This window comes from Manacus candei, unplaced genomic scaffold (genome assembly GCF_025592945.1).
Source record: "Manacus candei isolate 608988 ecotype Guabito, Panama unplaced genomic scaffold, ASM2559294v1 h1tg000036l, whole genome shotgun sequence".
NCBI lineage: Eukaryota > Metazoa > Chordata > Aves > Passeriformes > Pipridae > Manacus > Manacus candei.
The window spans coordinates 4662637-4682328 of NW_026138084.1; the positions used below are offsets into that span (position 1 = coordinate 4662637).

Here is a 19692-nt window from a genome sequence, read left to right on the forward strand (position 1 = left end):
TAATTCAGACCCACTACCTTCAGTCCTTTTGGGGAGGAATTAATAATATTTTCTGGTATCAGATTTTTCACAACTTAAGTGGAACAACGGTTTTCAAGCTTTTGTGCTCTGTGGTTTACCTAAATTTTTTCTGTAGATCTCGTCATAGCCATTATTTTCCCCAATAAAATTACTCATTGTAGTTGCATGTCTTGAACCCAAGATTAAGAACTACTATGTCAGAGGCACAGAATTAATTTTATCTTTTTCCTTATTGGTGGTGTGTGCCTGTTTGTCTGTTCATTTTGGAAGACAGTCCTGTCAGGAACAATGCTAATATTTTACAGTTTTTATGTATGTTTCTTTATACCAACACCCTGGAGAAATTATCTGGAATCCTTTCCTTTGAATCTCATGAGCTGCACTGTTCTCTGGGCTCTTCCAGAAGAGGAAGCCTTCACAAGTTCTCCATGTGAGCAGTGGCTGAGGGACACTGTTATGTCTCAGAATAATGCAGAGCCAGTGACTTGAAGACTCTGTGTTATCCACCCTTGTAGTGCTGGTGACGAGCTGAAATCCTGCTCTTCCACTGGCTCAGGCAGTGGCTGAGTTGTATCTCAGCCTCCTGCCATCAGCTGCAGACCAGCCCTGCACACGAGGAACTGGCAAACTGACACATCCTCCTCATTTTCCATGGAAAGAGCACAGTCAAAAGATGATCTTGTTTTCATCTGAATGGCTCCTGTGGTTTGCTGCTGGATTCAGAGTGCCTGAGCGCCCTGCACAGTCGTCACTGCTCCCTTGCTTTCCCTCTCTAGAAGGGATTTTGGAACCCACTTTGAAGTACAAAGGGATTTTGTTCTCTACAATGGATTCTTTGTGGGAGATGGGTTGGAATTGTTCTGATGCTCTGTGGATTAAATATCTTCAATATTGTGTGCACTGTGGTTGAAGGAGCTCTGTGTCCTTCACACAGTCTGTTTCACAGGCGCTGCCGTCAGGTAGCAAAACCAAAATGGAAATTGAAGTTTTTCCTGTGCTTATTAGGCCAAATGTAATTTGCTCATTTCAGCTCAGTTTAGGGAGAGAATTTGGTCACTCGTTTGCTTCTCGTGGGGATTCCCTCAGGGACCTGGGCACAAAGCTTTGCAGGACTTGAAGCAGCACAGTCCTCTGAACACTGGCCCGACTTAGTTCCAAGTCCATTCTGAAAGGAACCACCCACCTGTGCATATCTTTTATTAACATTTTGAATACATTTGCTTTTGTGTTTGTATTTTAAAGCATTTCTATGCTCTCTTGAGGGCATTTTACCCTTCCAGGTAGGGAATTTGGGGGAAAATAATATGGGAATAAATGAAACTGCTTGAAAGTGCAGTATCAGATTTCACAGCTCTTTTAGAAAGCTCATTTTCTAGATGCTCTGAATTTTTCCACATGTGACAAAGGAGAATAATGTGAGAAAAGGTGTTCAGAGCATGTTTATAGTAAACTACAATAAAAGCTTGTAGTATTTCTAAAAATAAAAATAGTTGAAATAAGTGGAATATTTTTTAACCTTTGCCTAGTGCCTTTTTCTTCAAATCCTTATGAAAGAAACAGTTCACGATTTATTGGATTTAATTTTAATATGACCCCATTGCAAGTGAGCATCTCAGAATTAATATTTTAAGCATGGCTGCTGCAGAACATACTGACTGTCCTCATATCTGTGAGGAGCACTGATTACCCAGTGCTATAAAGTTTAATTTGTGTTGCAGGATCATATCCATGAAATATCAGCCATCGGAGCAGAAGGGGGTGTTTCAGACCTGAGTATCCACTGACAGGAGGAATTATTCAAATTTGAGCTTTCATAAATCGATTTTCCTATTTGTCTTTGCCGTCTCATGAAAATATAGTTGTAAGGTATCATTTAATACATTGAAATACTGCTCAAGCCCCCAATCCAATTTCTTCTGTTGTGACCTTGCTGTGACTTTGATTTACTTTTGAAATAGATGGCAGGTCTTCTAGCTTTGATCGTTTCAGCTGAAAGATGGGCTGATCTTTGATCAGTTTAGCTTTGCCGTCTTTTCTATAACACAATAAGTCATTTAGCGGTGTGACTAAAGGAAGAACACCTAGATCTGGAAAGCAACATCTTCAACTTATGTGGGAGAATGATGTATAATTGTTCTACAAATAAATTAAATGGAGCTGCATTCTGATGCTGTGGTTATTATTTAAACTTTGCGTGGTGATAGTTTTCGTTCAGTGTTCTGGAATTATTTTCTATGTTATGGTTACTGTAACCCTCACCGTGGTGTTTGTTGCCTGCTTTCTGGTGTGTGTGTGTGTCCCAGAGTCATTCCAGCCACGTTCCAGGGTGGAAATGCAGTGCCTCATCTTTCTTCATGGGACACACACAGTCTAGAATCTTTAAAGATTTCAACCACACTGAGGACAAAACATTGCCCGGCACTGAATAAACTGCAATGACTGAGTTTCAGTACCAGTATACAGAGTGTGGTGTAGGGATGCACCAGGACTGCTTAACAATGCACTGTGTTTTGCCAGGGAATTAAATGGCTCCTGTATCTTTTGCTGCCCAGTAAATACTAATGTCATGTTTAGTAAGCAAACAGAATAATGTGAAATGTACTGTTTTCTGCAGAAAATGTAAATTATACTTCTCCCTTTGCTTTCCTTTCTCTTTTCTCCTCTCCTGTGTTTGTGGGATGCCCAAACTGCTGCCTCCTGCACTTGGCCCCACTCAGTAGCTGGGCTTAGTGCAGAGCTTGGTTCTTCTTCAGGAGCCTCTGTAATGCACTGGGCAAACAAAATTATAACTGTGTAATGATTTTTAGTCCCTCTTAACTGACTTTAAATGGTCAATACTGGCGTTTCCTGGGAGAGCTGGCAGAAAGGCTCAAAGGAGTGCTCCCTGCTTCCTGAGCCAACACCCATCCTCTGCCTTGAACACAGAGGAATCCTTTTTGTGACATTGATGTTAACTAGTGTTGTAGGCAGTGCTGTTTATCTGGAGATTAGTGTAGTTTAGCATTGATTAAATTTAAATCTTGTCTACCAGATAATTGGAATCTGATTTTAACCATAGTTTACATGAGTACAGGTACTCTAAGCAGAATAAAGGAACATTTTTTTCAGAGTTTTTTAGGAGTTACCTAAATGGGACATTATCTGAAAGGGAGATCTGCAAATTTATGAAGTAATCTCATGCTCTGCAGTTAGACCCAAGCCTGAGTTCATTGTTGGGTTGGAACTGAACACAGCCCTACATTCACAACTGTTGAGGTGTGAAAAATTGGAGTTTGACAGAGGAAATAATAAGGAGCTCTGCCAGACCAAAGCATTGAAATTTATTCCATCCTGCTTTCTTTGTGGCACCTCTGCTGCCCTTCTTCTTTCCATGCCATCCATTTCTTACCAAAGAGACTCCCTCAGTTGGTACCTGGTTGATAGAGCAGAGAGAATTTTTCAGTCTTTAAGTGGTCAGCAGGGACCTTTTACGTGTCTTATATGTTGGTGAAGTAGTTTGTAGAACTACTAAGTAGTTATCCATACAAGTCAGTTAATGCAAGAGTGTGCAATGCTATTTGGTACAGCTGTGCTTTTACAACGTGATCAGAGAGGACAGAAGATGAGGCAGGCAGTTTCTCACAGTACCTTTGAAGGAGCAAATACGGTTATACTTAGCTCTGAGAGGGCAAATTGACTGTTTTCTGTCTGTTACAATGTAGTGTTTGGTATATAATACAGCATTTTCAAGACCTGTAAAGTGGAAAACTGCTTTAACCTGTGCTGCTCAGCTCTGAACACCAGTATGTGTTTTGGAAAGGATCCTCAAGTGAGCTTGTGTGCAGACTGCACGTCTGTGCACTGTGCCTGACTTGGGGCTCCTTTGTACAAGGTTTTGCAGGAAGTGGAGGAGAAGTGGGTGGAGGTGATTGAACGCAGAGGTCACTGTTTTATGTTTTTGCTTGCAACGTCAAGCGTGACGTGTCCCTCATTGGCAGGCACGGCCAGATGGAGGAGCCAGGACAGAACAGTCGATTTAATGACTGTATTTTGGCTTTGGCCATGGGTTTTCTGGCACACAGGTCTCTGCACAGCGGTAGCCAGAGCTTTGTTCCAGGAGTAAGTGTTTTTCATATGTTTTGTAAACAGAGGAGAAGAAACTTTTGCCAATTTTTCTGTATGTGTATGTAACTTTCTGGTCTCCTAAATTAGCCTTTTTGTTATCATACCAGAAGGTCTGTAAAATACGTTTCAAATAAGGGACCCTGTAAGGGAATCGGTAAGTTGGCTGCTGAAAAAAAAATCTATTAATCATGATAAAAAATATTTCCAAGATCTGATTTCATAGCAGCAAAATGCCATTCTGTTGCCATCAATACTTAATTTTTTGTTGTTTTGTAGTTTGCTGTTTTATTATGCTCTCCTGATAGGCCTGTTTAATATATTCTAAAGGAAATACAACTACTGTGACTCTGTTTACAGTGTTTGACAGACTGCTTCCCAGAATTATGTCTTATTTAAGCTCAACTTAAATCATATATTTTGAAGAAGCAACCCAGCAACAAAGTAATGGTAAAAAGTGATGATTCCACATAAGGGATTTTGTTTGTTTGTCTGAGTGGAGGTTGTAGAGATTTTCAGCAATTATATAAATATAATTTGTAACTGCTTCTTAGGATGTCTCTTATGGTAACCAAAGATTTCTTACTGAGGAGTCTGAATGGACTAATTTGTTGTCTTTGCTCAAGCAAGTGAAGCAAATCTACCTTAAATTACACATTTTTAAGACTGTCTGTTTCACACATATCTAATTTCTGGGGAATTTCCCAATTTCAGGCGTATCAATTCTCTTGCTGTACAGTATGCTGTGAAGTAACACCTAAACTAGGCAGCTGCCAAAATCTGCACATTGATTCTCTGGGGCTGTATTGCAGTTCTTCTGTTTTGATAACTTGTTTTGATGACTTGTTGAATTGAGTAATTTGTGGTGACTTCCCTACTTGGTATTTGATATCTCAAATCATGTGATTTTTTATTTTGTACATGAATTGGAATTTTTTTGCCATTTATCCCAATTTATTTTGACACAGACTGACTTCTGTGTTTAAGATAGTGGAAAAAACATACAGTATTTTATAAATTCATTCCAATCTACCTGTGATTTAATCTCCTCATGATTGTTAGAATACAGGAATAGAAAATAATATAAATTTCATTTTATATTATCCTTTTCCCACATAGATTGCTTTTGTGATTATCTTGGCTTTTCAGCAGAAGTGCTTCATATGTCACAAAGGTAAATTCTGGTCTTGAATCAGTAGAGAAAACTGCCCTTGAAGATCTCCATGTATACTATTCATTCCTGGGAATCTGGCCCTAGGAACATGAGGCAACTCCTTCTACTGCTGAGAGTTGGTCTGCAGGTATTGGAAAAGGTAATTAGAAGTGTAACGCCCATTAATTAAAGTCTCTTAAACGCTCTTGCCCATGATTTGATTAATTCATAGAGTGGCCTGGGGTCATGGTAATTCCCAAGACCTTCAGGGTCTTGGTGACAAACACCACAACTGAGGAATTCATTAATTTTTTTCCTAAGTTAATAAAGTTGTTGGGAATTCACTCTCGTGAACAAATCCATTTATCAGATGCAGAACACAGAAGTAAAACGGGCAAGGGCAATGCTGGAATTTTCTTTCAAGGAGTTTTATTTCAATCTGTCTTAAGGTCTGTATCATGTCAGTCTTCAGCTGGAGAGACGAAGCCTTTCATTTCTGGGTGGTAATTAACGCTTAGACTTTGTGCATTAATAGCAGCCAGCAGGAGAGAGGAAGCTGGGAGGGGGGATAGGATATGGCTCCGTGCAGCCCATATGGAGCTGCTGGGGCAGAGGAAGGAAGCTTAGCTGCCAAAATAGTGTGGGGGGGGTTTTTTTCAGTCCTTGGTAACTCCTGGGGTTCTCAGACACATTTAAGACTTCTCTGGTGTCTTGCTATCATATCCACACTTGTAAAAACATGACTTTTGCTGTTGTGATGTTTGTGTTGCGTGGACGTTCAGGTGGGGATGCAGATCCTGCTGACTGAGCTGTGAGAGAAAGGCAAACAGAGCTGGAGATCCACTGTTTACAGAGAGCTGTCCTGGTGGTGTGTAGGACTGAAAAGAGCCATGCTGGTTTGACAAACATTTAGTTTGCATGTGTTAATTCGAACCACTTTCAGTTTAGGCTGGTAAGTGGTTAAAATAAAGAACATTCTTGCTGACTGCATGGACTTGAGTCAACTGAGAGTGCTGCTGCTCTATAGGCAGACACTACGTCACGGTGTTATCTTTGTTTAGCTTGTCTGTGCTTTTTATCGTGTTGCCCAACAGTTTTAATAAAAAAAAAGAGGAGGTGGGGGGAAAGGGACTGGTATGAATAGTTGTAAGTAGAACTATCTGAAAGCAGCAGATCTGGAGTGCCTTACACCAGCTGCTGACTGAGACAAAGAGAAGCATTATGAGAGGCACAATAAATGTGTTTGCTATCTCTGCTCTCAGTTGCAGGGCAGACACAAGCCATCACAGTAATGAATTTTGAAGACTAGAGTTTGGACTTGGGGAATTTTATAAAACACAGTTGTTCTATCAGAGTGTTGTCTTGCCAGCTGTGTGATGCTAGTCTGGTTTCCATGGAGTGTGGTCAGCTGGGGGAGACAAATTTAGTCCCTAAAGCAGCATTTGGGGCAGTAGTCTCCTTTGTGGTTTTTCCCTCTCTGCTTTAAATTCAAGTTTGGTAAGGAGGAAGGTAGTGGGGAAAGAAGTCACCAGTTTTAGCCCTAATCAAATGTACAGGCCTCATGAGAACTCATGGTGCAGTACAAATTCAGTATATGAATAAGCAGTTTATCTCTATAAACAATGTAAAGAGATTTTTCCTCTTGATCTTACCCTGCTGTCTGGACCCATCTTTGGCATTGTTCTGCTTGTCTGGTGTTGGCAGGATGGACTGTACAAGATGCTGAGCACTGGCCACTTGAACCCTCTCACTGGTGGCTGTCAGTCTGTCCTGTGAGAGACACACTGCTCCAACCTGCACATTGCTCCCACCAGTTCAAGGTGTTGGTAATTTAATTAATTTTGAACAAATGGCCCTATGGTGCTGGTCAGATTCTGGTATGTTTAACTGAAGGCCTTGGTGTTCCCTGCAAATGCATTACCAAATTTGACAGGCTTTAATTAGAAGCTGTTCCTTTCTTTGCAAAATTTCTTTAAAATGGGTTTTCTTCTAGCATACAATAGCATTTTTACCAGATTTTGTACTCAATCTGGATGCTAATATATAAATGCTGTTCTTACCATCCATATAAGAAATGAAAATTTTTATTATTTTTTTAAAGAAAAAAATCCCATTGTGGTAATTTAATATCAGGCTCCTACCTGCTGTTTGGGGGAAAAAAATTGACTAATTTAGTCAATCGAACAACATCTAGAGATTTTTGGTTTTTGGTTTTTTTTGTAAACACCCCAGTTAGCTTTCCATGGATATTTAAATTGCCTGTGTTCCTGTCAGGAGTTGCTCAGAAGTCAGTAGGAGTTAGGTGCCTACATGGAATTTGTAATTGCTGTAGTGGAATTTTGTATTGGAGACCTCAGAAGTGATCAGAGATAGTGCAGGGAGAAGAGTGATTGCAAGTGGGTGGGAAGACAGTATCACTGTTTCACTTTAGGTGGTGAAAGCTTTATCTTTTGACATTGGTATTAACTTAATTTTTTTCAAAGACAAAAATGAGGGAGATTCCTCACAGTGAGGAACTGGTATGATGTGGTTTACTTTTAAAGTTTAGGATATGAACACTCTGTAGGTGAAGGTTTCTACTGGCAAAATACAAAGGCTGAATTAAAAATGCAGAAGTTTAGTGGTCTGAAGACTATTTCTATGAGAGGCCTTTGTGCTAAAGGCTCCTCTGTGACACTGGAGCAGTTGTGGGGGCTTCTCAATTAACACTTTGGTTCTTTGGAACAGGAGAGGTCTGGATGTCTGTCCTAGAGCATTTGCAGCAGGGCACAGTTTTTGCTATTTAGAGCTGAGATGGAAAGTTCCTATTTAGATTTGGTGCCAGAGTCTTTAATAGAAATCATGGCTTGTGGTGTATTATAGGTCAGCATGTATTTGCTAGTTTATATTATGCTGACTAAATTGGCAGAATGCTTATTTTTACTGGTAAACATTCAGGAGGTTTTCTCCTCACTCCTTTTTCCAACAGAATGGCATTTGTCATGTGTGGAATTAGGGCAGCATTTTATAAATCATCTGCCTCGGCGCTGATGTGAAAATGTGTGGTGGTGTACAAAGATTTCCATTGTCAGGTACCTCAGTGCTGTGGATGGAGTTAACTTGATCCTAATTTTAGGTCTGGAAATTATGGCTGTGTAGAAAACAAAATGCTTCTGGCAGTGTAGGAAAAATACAAATTTTAAACTCTAGCAAAGGTGGCTATTTCAGAGATATTACCAGAATAGGTAACCCTGGTTAATTTAGCTCTCTACAGGCCCCTGATGAAGCCCCAAAAGCATTTTTTTAACATCTTTAAATCCCTATAAGGTCTAAATATGGCCTGTGGCTGTAAGGATGTGAGTTTCGGTAAAGTCTGTAAGTGCTGATGAAGTGCAGCACTGTGCTTCAGCTGGTACAAGTACTGAGACATTTAATTTAAATTAGAAAAGTGCTGTGGTCATGCTTTAATGCCTGTTTAGCAACGATATGTCAATGTGTTTATGCAAAGGCAACTCTGTTGTTGCTGAAATTATTTATACACAGCTCTCATATGCTGTGAATGGTGTTTTCTGGTAAGTGTTAGATTATATAAAAATTTATAATCTACTCAGGAGCCCACCCCCAGTCTGCCCAGATGGAAATTAGCATTATCCAATTGAAATTCTGTGATTCCTGTGCTGAAGAATTGTGCTCTTTGTTCACAGCTCCAAAAACACAGTTTTAAAGTACTTAAAACTTGCATCAGCAAGTTCATATTTTTTCTTTAATTTTTCCCTTGCATGGTTATATACCAGACAAGCTTGTTTTGGACAGCTTTTTGTAAAGGGAATCATCTGAGAATTTGAACGTTCATTTTGGTTTTATATCTTGGATATTTGGCATAAATGTGAACTGTAGCCCTGGAATTTATAACCACAACTATAAGAAAAGGAACAAAAGCTTATTTCGCTGTGAGCAGTCATGGTTTGCAGAGTGAGGTAATCAAAGCTCGGTGTTGGAATTGCAGCCTGTGCGAAGGAATGTTTCTGAGTAAAAAAAAGCTGTTGCAAAGATGAGTTAGCTCAGCCTTTCAGATCATCTGAGGTGAGCTCCCACCTCTCTTATGCTGCCTTTTCTCAACTTTTTGTCCCAGCATAAAGCATTGTTGTGGTACAACTATATTGAATGTGCCCGTGCAGTTTGGGAAATTTTTGAAAATTTTGAAATTTTGGGGAAATTTTTCTGCAAGCACGTTTTCAAAGCATGTTATTTCACCTGTCTTTTCCCTGCCGTGTTCACTCTCTGCCGTGTTCCCCCCCTAGGTGAGGCAGCACTGAGAGGTGAGCCCCGAATTCAGCCCCTTCCCGTGTCCCCTGCGCTTACCAACCACCGGACGGGCCCTCCTCCCATCAGCCCCAACAAGAGGAAGCTCAGCATGGACCAAGGGGACGAGGAGCTAGACTGTGAAAACGACCATGTCTCTAAAATGAGTCGGATGTTCAATCCACATCTGTAAGTGCCACGCTATTTAAGGTTATCCTCTGCATCTCTCTGTGTGCTCAAATCATGCCCTGGCTAAAAACTTTACCCTGGATTTTCCTTTTGTTCCAGCTTGTATGGGAGATCTGCCTAAAAGCTGTTGCGATTAGATGGGGTTTCTTGTTTTCTTTTGTTTTCGTGCAACATGAAGTAACAGGAATTAGCTCAGCTATTTATAGTAAAACACACGTATTCACCTTGCAATTCCTGAAGTATTGTTCGGTTGTTCTTTGTTATCTGCCCCTTTCACTTCCCCCCATTCTGGGCGCTCTGTGCGGATGGGGGTGGGGAGGCAGGAGGAGGAGAAACACAAATGCTTTGCATTTTTTTGAGGCCAGGAACTTGTGAGCCAGCTGCTCCCTTGTCTGCCTTGACAACTGGGCAAGCTGCAGTTGTTGCTAAACATTACTGAGGGATTGCACGGCTCTGACAGTTAGATGTGGAATGTGTCCGACAGGTAAGGTGTCAGTGAGTGAGGTGCACGTGTTGGGCAATCAGCAAATGCCATTCTTGCTGCGTTCTCATTCCTGGGAATGCAAGCGTGGTTGGCACAAAGTTCAGACTTAGAGAATTCCTTTCATTCTTGACTGGAGGAAGCCATGGAGCGGTTCAGCAGCCTGATGCCTGTCCCTGCTGCCTCAGCTCCTGCAGCCCCGGCATTCCGCGCATTCCGCGCTGCCGTGGACTCTGGTGTGCAGCCCTGAGATGTGGACAGAGGTATTTATCCTCAAATAAATCACCACAGTGTTAGTCAGAGGCTGGGCCTGCAGTCTGCACTCTTGGAATTTGTTACAAATCAGGAATCCAGCACTGAAGTAATGCAAAACAATAAAAGCTCACAAGAAAGAGACTTTACAACATACCTCCTTCTTTCGCCTAAAAATTTAACTATTTGTAGCCTTTCTTTGGAGCTGAGAGTGCTGGTATTGGAAAGAACTGTGTGCTGTGTTTTGTGGCACACATGCATTACACAACCAAAGAGATTTATGGCATTTTTGAAACATTATGCAACTTTATGGGGAAAAGTGTGATTTCTATTTTTTTTAAAAAACTAATTTTCTAGTGATGAAATAAAATACAGCTGGCACATATGTACATTATAACAGTGGAGGCCATAAAAATAATGAAGTCTGAACCAGCAGACTCTTGTGCAACCAAGGTTCAAAACTAAAAGATACAGGCAGTTATTTCAATGATCCCTTAGATATACATTAAAGGTATCCAATATTTTCCGGTATGGTATATTTTTATGGTTCTACTCAATGGATTCTTTCTGTGATTTTGTACGTGAAACATGCATCTTCTTATAATAAAAAGCACTGGTTTTCTGTCCAGAGCTCATGTGATTTAATGTGTTTAATTAAACCATCTACTGCAAATGAATTATAACCTAAAATAGCATCCACGAGGCCATCTTTTTTTCTACTTTATTTTGTAAGTTTGATCTGGCCATAAGAAAAATGTACTTTCAGTGGAATATTACAGAAACTGGAACTTTTGTAATGCATCTGAAATAGCTGAATGTCTGTGTATTTCAGATATATCAGAAAAGTTCACAGACATTCTTTAAATTTTACTATTTCCCCGCCTCCACAGCCAATGAAGTTTTTTTTCTGAATGTTTTCCCTCTTTTTTGGATTCTGATGTTCTGGTTTAACAAATGAAATGGATTACTCAAACTCTGTGGAACTGTCCTAAAAATTTTGGTTTGGAGATGGGAAGTGTGTTGTAGAAGCTTGAGTTTTTCACAATAAGGAAAAAGACAGTAGGTTTGGGGAAATAGATGTTTTATAGAATACAATAATGGCAGTGTGTGACTTGAAGGTTCTAGAAAGTGTGACAACATTTAATTTAGAAAACCAGATCTGTAAGAGACGTGGAGTGTAACGTGGGGAAAACTAGATGGCACAATATCTTTGGTGATAGCAAAGACATTTATTTCTGTGACTCAAACTGTAAAGATAAGTTTCAGTCTCCTTTTCAGGACCAAGTCCCCTGAAAGCATAGGATGAAAGAGTTGGTGATACAAAATCTGGGCACAGCTACCATGATCAATATGAGGACTGCAGACTGCACATCTCTGCCCAAAGCGGTGTGTGAATGCCTCCAGTGATTCCCAGTGTCCAGATGGGCAGACCACTTTCATTTGGAAGTCAGTGCTTAGAAGACAGAAGTCTTTATAACCTCCAGCAGCTCTTGGTCAGGCATTTGGGTCTTTGTGATGGTGCCGGTAGAAGTGGGAAGCAGCTGTGTGTTCATCCTCTTAACACCAGCGTCTTGTGGTTGGAAATGTAATTAAACAGGACAAGAATTGTGTCTTTGGTTCATTATAAATGGTAGAATCTTTCAATAGCAATTTGGTCTTAACTCTTAGGTAGCAGCACCCCACTGTGCTTCAGTGGGAATGAATCCATTTAAAGGCTTTGAATATTTTATTAGAAATCCAGTTACGTCAACCGGAGGGCTTTGAGATATTCCCTGCTCAGGTGTAACTCCCTGAAGTATCATCTGTGAGTGTTTTTACTTTTATTGTGGAAAAACTCAACTATTGGAGTACAGTGTCCAGAGCAGAGTGAATCAAATGCCCTGGCAAACCTCCTGGCATTCTGAAATATGTAATGGAATTTCTGTGCAAAGAACAATTTATCAAAAGCTGTTTTCAAAGGAGATGATTCTCAGCTTTAAGATAATAGAATATACTTGAAACCCTGTGGTTTAATTTTTAAAAATCAGTATGTGGTGCTACCTTCCTTACTTATATATACTTATAAAGCTTTTGTATTTTTGTGATGATAGAGGTTGTATACTCCCATAAGCTCCTTGAGGAGCTTCTCCTTGGGGAGAAAGAGTATTTCCACTCCTTCCACAGGTAACATGGAATTCCTTTGTTTGCATTTCACACTTTCTGGTGTGTCCCTCAGATGTTTTACTTGAAATGCACTCACTAAAGTTAATCTTGCTGAAGTAAAAAGTGCTTTTTGCACTGCACTTCATTTTCTGGTGCTGTGTGAAGTAGAAGTGCGCTTGTTTTGAGCCTCGGGTTGAAACACACCTTTGTTTTCCCATGAATTCACTAAAATCACTCTGATTTACGGGAGGGTAATTAGGAACTCGGATTAAGTGAGAATTCTCTCTGTGTGTGTGGGCAGGGTGGCCGCGTTGTTCCACCTCCGGGGTGCGTTTTGGGAAGCCTGGCGGGGTGAGCGCTGCCCAGGCATGGCCGAGCGTGTCCGCGGGTTCCCTCTCTCCCTCCTCTCGGGTTCTCTTCCTCCTTCCCTCCCTCCCTCCCTCCCTCCCTCCCACTCTCTCTCGAGTTCCCGAATCCCGGGAATACAAAGACTGCCTTGTCCCAGCCGGGCACACACAGCCCTGCCCGCGGGACGCACCGCTGCCCTAAGAGTCCCCAGCTCCCCTTCCATCAGCCAGAGGTGCCCAGGCCAAAGAGCTTTAAAGAGAAATAACCATTTGAGTTCCATTATTTTTGTTTACTCATGGAGTACATCAGGCTGGAAGTTGGAGTTTGGGACAAGAAGGCTTGTGGACAGAGTATTTTCTGCTTGTTGGGATTCCCATTTGGTTTGTTGGCATTAGGATTGCAATCAAAATTAATTTCTATACAGAAATAACCTTATGGCAAAATGTTTGCAGCTGTTAAGTTGATGTCTGAGGAATAATCGTCTCTTGGTTTCTGTGATATATAATTCGGCTTTTTCTTGTAATGAAGAAAGGTCTGCACATGAATAAAGTAGTTTAATGTGTCATGCAAAATGATGTGTAGTTTCAGACGTAAACTGTGCAGACCCAGACTCTTCTGTTTCAAAATCTGGGTTGTCTTCGCTTTTGTTACAAAGAAGAATCATGTCAGTCCCACCCATAAGACTCCTGCAGTGTGGAAGCTGCCCTACACTGTGGAAGCTGCCCTACACCACAGATTTTTTACCATGAACATCCAATGGCATCTGTGCACTTTAATGACACTGTGGTAGAAATCACCAGGGCAGCCTTTAAAAAAATCTGTCCTAAAAGTGACCTGTATTCAAAGACCACAAAATAATTTGTGTTAGAACAGGCCATTTCATCCAACCTCCTGCTCAGAGCAGGGTCAGCTGCATCTTCTTCAAGCTTGTGGCAGCTCAAAGCCAGAAACCTTAAGATCTGAAGTACTCAATAAAACAAGGCCCTCCTCATTAGAGGTGGGGGCTCTGTCACTTTCCTCCTTACCATTCCCTGAGCCTGATTGAGAACCCAGAGTGGAAATGTTCTGCAGAAAATCAGGTCCTCATTGTGGAGGAGGCTCCAGCTCCAGCAGGGTTTGAAAAGATGCAGAACCGGCTTGCAGAGGTAGTGTGGGAGTTGTCAGAGAAGTTCTTTGCTGCTAACTGCTCCTTTTTGGGTTCCAAACTTCATATGGTATTAAGAAATATGTTTACACTATCACTTTATTGTGACAAATTGGAATTGGATAAAAACCCCAACACACAATTCAGAACACCCCAAGTGTTTCTCATTTGCTGAGTGAAGCATCTTCACTCAGTCCTCCGGGCACAAATATGCTCTTGAAGTATTTTACGGTTGACCTGGGCCTCTCAAATCAGTCCTGTTGAAACTGAACTCTATTGCCAGTGGAACTGATACAATGTTGCTCTTGTTGATTAAGTGGACAAAGAATCACAAGGCAGGTTTCAAACTGCTCTTCCTAATTTTTTTTTCTTTGCTTGAATGATGGACTGAATCAATCAGATGTATTTTCTTATTTACTAATGGAGATTGCACAATACACAAAATCACTGTTCAGTTGCTTCCAAGAAATATATGTTTAATTGAACCTTCAGAGGTGGACTTGAAAAAGCCACCATACCTGAGTTAATATTTAACACTGAGTTTTACAGTTCTTAGCCAAGGGGGAATTTCAGAATGCACTCCACTCCCTTTCAGTTCAAGCACGTGTAAAAGGTTTGTTATGAACAGTTCCAGGGCTAAAAGCAATCTGATTGATAGCTTATCAGTCCTTTGCAAAAATACCTATCTGTCAAAATTTGGGTATATGTTGAAGTACTTGAAAAATCAAGTAATGTTAGCTCAGGTGTCTCCTCCACTTGCAAACAGAAGGGGTTTGTTAGTGAGCTCCAGATTTCTGCTTTGATATCATGTTTCCCCCTTTCATTTTACATCTCATGTGAAGAAGCATAACCCTTCCATAGTGTGGCAAGGCTCCAAGATGCCTTGTGAGGGGAAAAGCTGTGTTAGTGTTGCACAGGGGGTCCAAGCACCCATACGGAGGTTTGGACACCCACTTAGGGAAGGTGCCTGGGCGCCTGTGCACACAGGGATGGAACATGAATCACCTAATTTGAAGGGACCCATAAGGATCATGGAGTCTAACTATTTAGTGAATGGGAAATCCCTTGAGCCCTGGTGTTGGATTTTTACCCCAGGGTGAAAGTAAAATTTTACATTATGTGAACTATCATATATTGTCATGGGGTGAAATTCAGCACCGATCCAAAAGCCTGATATCTAAGCAAGAGGCAAGAAAAGGACCTTTGCAAGCTTATTCTAAATGTATATCTCAACCCCATGGAAACAAAGGTTTAATCTCACTTCTTTCTATTTAACCATTTTCCCAGATGTTTCCTGCAGTTTGACAGATGTGCCTTTTACTAGAAAGTTGCGCTCTTGAGAATTAAAATGTTGTGGACACTGTTGCTATAGACAATGACTCTGTGAGGTTAAGATTTGGAATCAAACGTTACATGAATTTCTAGTTGAATCAGTAGTTTTGTTCCCCGGGCTGGCAGTGCTGGTGCTGGAGGGCGGCAGGCACAGCCCAGCGGGTTTAACTCCTTGCAGCGGGTCTGGCTGAACAAACATGGCTGTGATTCCCAAACATGATCTGGGGAAGGGAGCTGATGGATCTCCCATCGGATACCGGGGCCGCTCCCGGGGGACTCTTGCGCCGACAGGACGGGCGGGCCGGGGGTCGTGTCCTGCGCCGGGGGCGATGCCCGGAGTCCGGGGGGGACCCTGCCCTGCACTGGCCAGGGCTGGGCTGCGTTTGAGGTTCATCTCAAAAGAAAGCGAGGAGGGAAATAAAAGGGCTTCCCCGCCGTTGCAGTCTGGAGGGTTTGACCTCAGTGACGGGACCGCTTCTCCCAGGGGGGAGGGAATGCTGCTGAGATCCATGCGCTGTGGTGCTGAATCGGATCCAGTGGGGACGGATCCGGTGTAGATGGGTCCTGTGTGGCTGGTCACCCGTATGGATGGACCTGTGAATGGGTGCCATGGGAGTGGATACTGTGAGCGTGGACACTTATGTGGATAGATCCCGTGTGGATGGGGTCCTGGTGTGGGTGGACCCCTGTGTGGGTGTACACCCATGTGGATGGATCCAGTGTGGGTGGATCCCTGTATGGGTGGATCCCATGTCTGTACCACTCAGCTCACGCTGAGCTGCCTCTGCATTTCTTACCTAACTGCACTGGTGCTGTACACAAACTGCAGCTCCTCATTCCCAATGTAAATGTTCCTGAAGCACGGCAGGATGTGCCCAGAACGGCAGCAGCTGTACCTGTGGGACTATGTGTGCAGGGGGGATGGGATACGCCTGGTTTACTGACCAGAGCACCGGATACCTGGTGAGGAAGGAGAGGGGTGGGTTTGGTAAGCCATGGGAACAGCTTTCAGAGCATCTGGGGGGAGCTTGGCATGCTCCAGTTACTGCTGCATGTTGTGTTTGAGGTGGTGCACATGTGCTGTGCTCCGTAAGGAACAGTCACACAGTGCAGTCACGTTGTGGTCGATTCCGATGTTCCTGTCACAGTCCTGCTTTTACAGTCCTTGTCTGTCCGAGTAATTTGTACCATATGTGTGTGAGCCATGTGGACATGACTGACATCGCTGAGGTCGTGCTGCCTGAATGATGCCTCATGAATCTCTTAGTCACATTTTTAATCAGTAACTTTCATTATTCACAAAACAATGCTTTAAAAGGGGGGAGAGGGGAGGAAAGGGAGTAAAATCCCTGATTATTTTTGCTTGTGGTTTGCTTTTTTAACTAAAGTCTCCTTTAAACCAGAAGCTGCAGTGAGAGGATACTGTTGATTGCAGAGTGTGATGGATAACTCAAGCGCCTGAGTTGCAGAAGTGCCCTCTAAACATGCAACTGCTGCTGGGGTTGCTTTGCTTATCAGCTTTTCAAAGGAATTGTTTTACTATTGTCTTGGTTTAACAAGATTACAACTTAAAAATTAAGAGACTTCAGGTGGAAGTGTGGAAAAGGAAACAGCTTTGCATTAACAAAGTCTGAATAAACAACAAATGGTGCAATCAAAAACTTTCAGAAGAAACAAAACAAAGTTCCAAATCCCCAGGTGGTGGTGGGGGGAGAAACCCGCAGCAATCCGGGGAGGGGGGGAATGCAGGACTGTCCCGACAGTTCAGAAGGTGCTCACAGCCACGTGTGCTGGCAGTCAGAAATGAAAAAAAAAAAGTCTTTTTCCCACAGGCAGTCTCGAAAGCAGAATACCTCGCTCTCAGATGGGTCAGTTTCTCTCAGTTGTCCTCCGCGAGGTGTCCTGTGGGGAAAAACTTCCTCTCAGGAAAAGAGAAGGAGGCGGCCAAAAACCGGGCTCCTGCTCAGTCCTGTCCCGGACGAAACCCCCAAAAGGCCCCGAACAAAGGATTCCCCGCCCTCCCCGCGCTGCCCCCACCCCCGGAGAAACGGATTCCAACGTTTCTTTTCAAACCTATGGCAACTATATTGGTAAGAATAGTTGTGCAATATACAATGAAGCTGTTACTGTATTTATAGTGCTTCTAGAGGTTTTGATAATTCAGATTTTATTAGCAATTACAAAGAGTTTCAATAAACTTCTAATGAAATGTTTATTCCTTTTATAAAACAACCTGTGAAAAAAATCTGATTTCTTAAAACCAGTTATTTATACACTATTCTCAGTCTAAAGGCCTGAAGAACCTGGGGGTTCTTTGAGAGTTGTTAAAATTTTTGTACGAAAGTGATTTATTGTACTTTCTCTGCTTTTCCCGCTGCACATCAGCTAATGTTATAGTGTGTATCTGATGGATAGAGACCACAATCATAAGCTTTAAGGATCCAGGCCCTTTTCCCACTTTCTCATAAGACCCACTGAAGCTGGAAATTTGGCACAGTTAATTCCAGCACTGTGACCTTATTTTCAGAGATTGGGTTGTGTTGTTAAAGCTCTTAATAAATAAACCTGCCATTTTCATGTTGTTGGTATCTTTTACTTCCCACATCATCTCTTTGAAAAAAAATTTTTATATGCTCCTCTACTGTAAGATTTTCACTTGATGCATCTTTTAGATGATGGAACTAAGTAAAATCCTGTAAACTGGTGAGAATTAGGGATTCACAGACTGACTTAACCTGGTGCTCACTTTTACAGAAACAGTTCCATGACAGGCATTGAGTGATGAACAAAAATATTTTTTCCAAATAAAAAAAAGTAGAAAATATTGTGAGGGGCAGCCCAGTGAATCCTCTAAGAAAATGTGACTGCCATTTTTTATTTCCTCTGGCAGTCCTGCACAACTTCACCACTGAGTTTTCCTAGAGCCTGCAGAACAGACTGATGCTCCCTGGCAGTGTTGAGCACACGTGGATGTGGCTGATCTTGCTGCACTGGGACATGACCCACTGCTGTATTTTCTGTTGCAGCCTTTCTCTGCCATTGGCCTGTGGGATTCTTTGTGTGACCATAAATAGTTTTTATGGTATTTTCCAGTGACTCGGTATAAAAGGTTTGTTGCATTTGCCAAGTTGAACTTCAAAAGGATGTTAATATGGCTGAATTATAAAAGCTGCACGTGACCCAGCTCATGAATTGGTAGAATGTGGGAGGAAATGTCTGCCAGAGGTGTTTGGGTGGGCAATGCAGTGGGTACAAATGAATCCCTTTACAGCTGCCTCTGAATTTTTACAGTAACCCCTCTGACCTTCGAGCTGTTTGCATGGAAGCCTCTTTGCTCTTTCCCTGTGCTATCAGATTTTTCTTCCTGCTTGTTAGAAACTTTAGGGAAAGTTTGGAGTGTCTCTTTAACCTCGTTTTTTTATCATTTGCTTTTCTGGAAGTTCTCCCCTCCAAGCATTCAAAGTGCCTTATGGACTTGAAACAGTTCAGATTTCTGCACAGACACTTCTAGTTTCCCTTGCAGCAGTGACTTGCCTTTCTAGATCCTGTTCTGTTGATCCCAGTATCTGCATTACCCTGCCTTGCTCTCCAGAAGTGAGCACTGGCAGACTCCCTCTGCTTCACCAGCTTTGTTTGACTGTCTCAAAATAAGGTTATTGTGTCACCAAGTACCCTGCTACTATGGTGACTTCTGTAGAGTTTACTTTTGAGCTAGAAATGGAATCTTAGTTGTGGGTCCTGACTGGCAGCTGTAGAATGGAGTTTCTGGCATGCTTTGATATGTCTGAGTCTTTCACTTTTACTGAAACTACCTTCCAAAAAAGTGCTCTCTGAACTGCAGTAGCAACATCTCATAAAGACAGACCACATCCTCTGCAGTGCCTTTCTCAGCTTCCCAAATGTTTGCTTCTTCTGTCTTTTGTTCTTCACAGTTGTCAGAAATAGTTCTTCTGTTATGCATTTTTCTAGTGCAGTTGTGCAGGATTTTCCAAAGGCAACTGAAGCTACTGTTGTTCTTTCAAGAGGGAGTTATGGAGGGGTGGCTGAATCAGATAAATCTCAAAGGTTAGTTACGTGTCCTGTCTCTTTCCCAAGAACTGTGCTGTTCCTGGGCAGAGTTGGGAGAGGGAAGCCAAAGATACCCCCTTGCAGGTTAGAGGACCAGAAAGTTTCTCCTCTTTGACTAAGGGATGAATACTTTTTGTCCTCAATCCTTGAAAACTAAGTCAGAACTGGTGGCAACTGTAC

The 19692-nt window shown here is 42.0% G+C and overlaps 1 protein-coding gene across 2 annotated transcripts in view; it reads left to right on the top strand.

The window, feature by feature from the left end:
* Window positions 1-19692, top strand: part of VGLL4 (vestigial like family member 4) — an 84029-nt gene that overhangs the window by 48896 nt on the left and 15441 nt on the right. For both annotated transcript variants that reach the window (XM_051793350.1, XM_051793349.1), the window contains one exon: window positions 9556-9745. In XM_051793350.1, the coding sequence (XP_051649310.1) occupies window positions 9556-9745 (190 nt within the window). The remainder of the gene's footprint in view (window positions 1-9555; window positions 9746-19692) is intronic.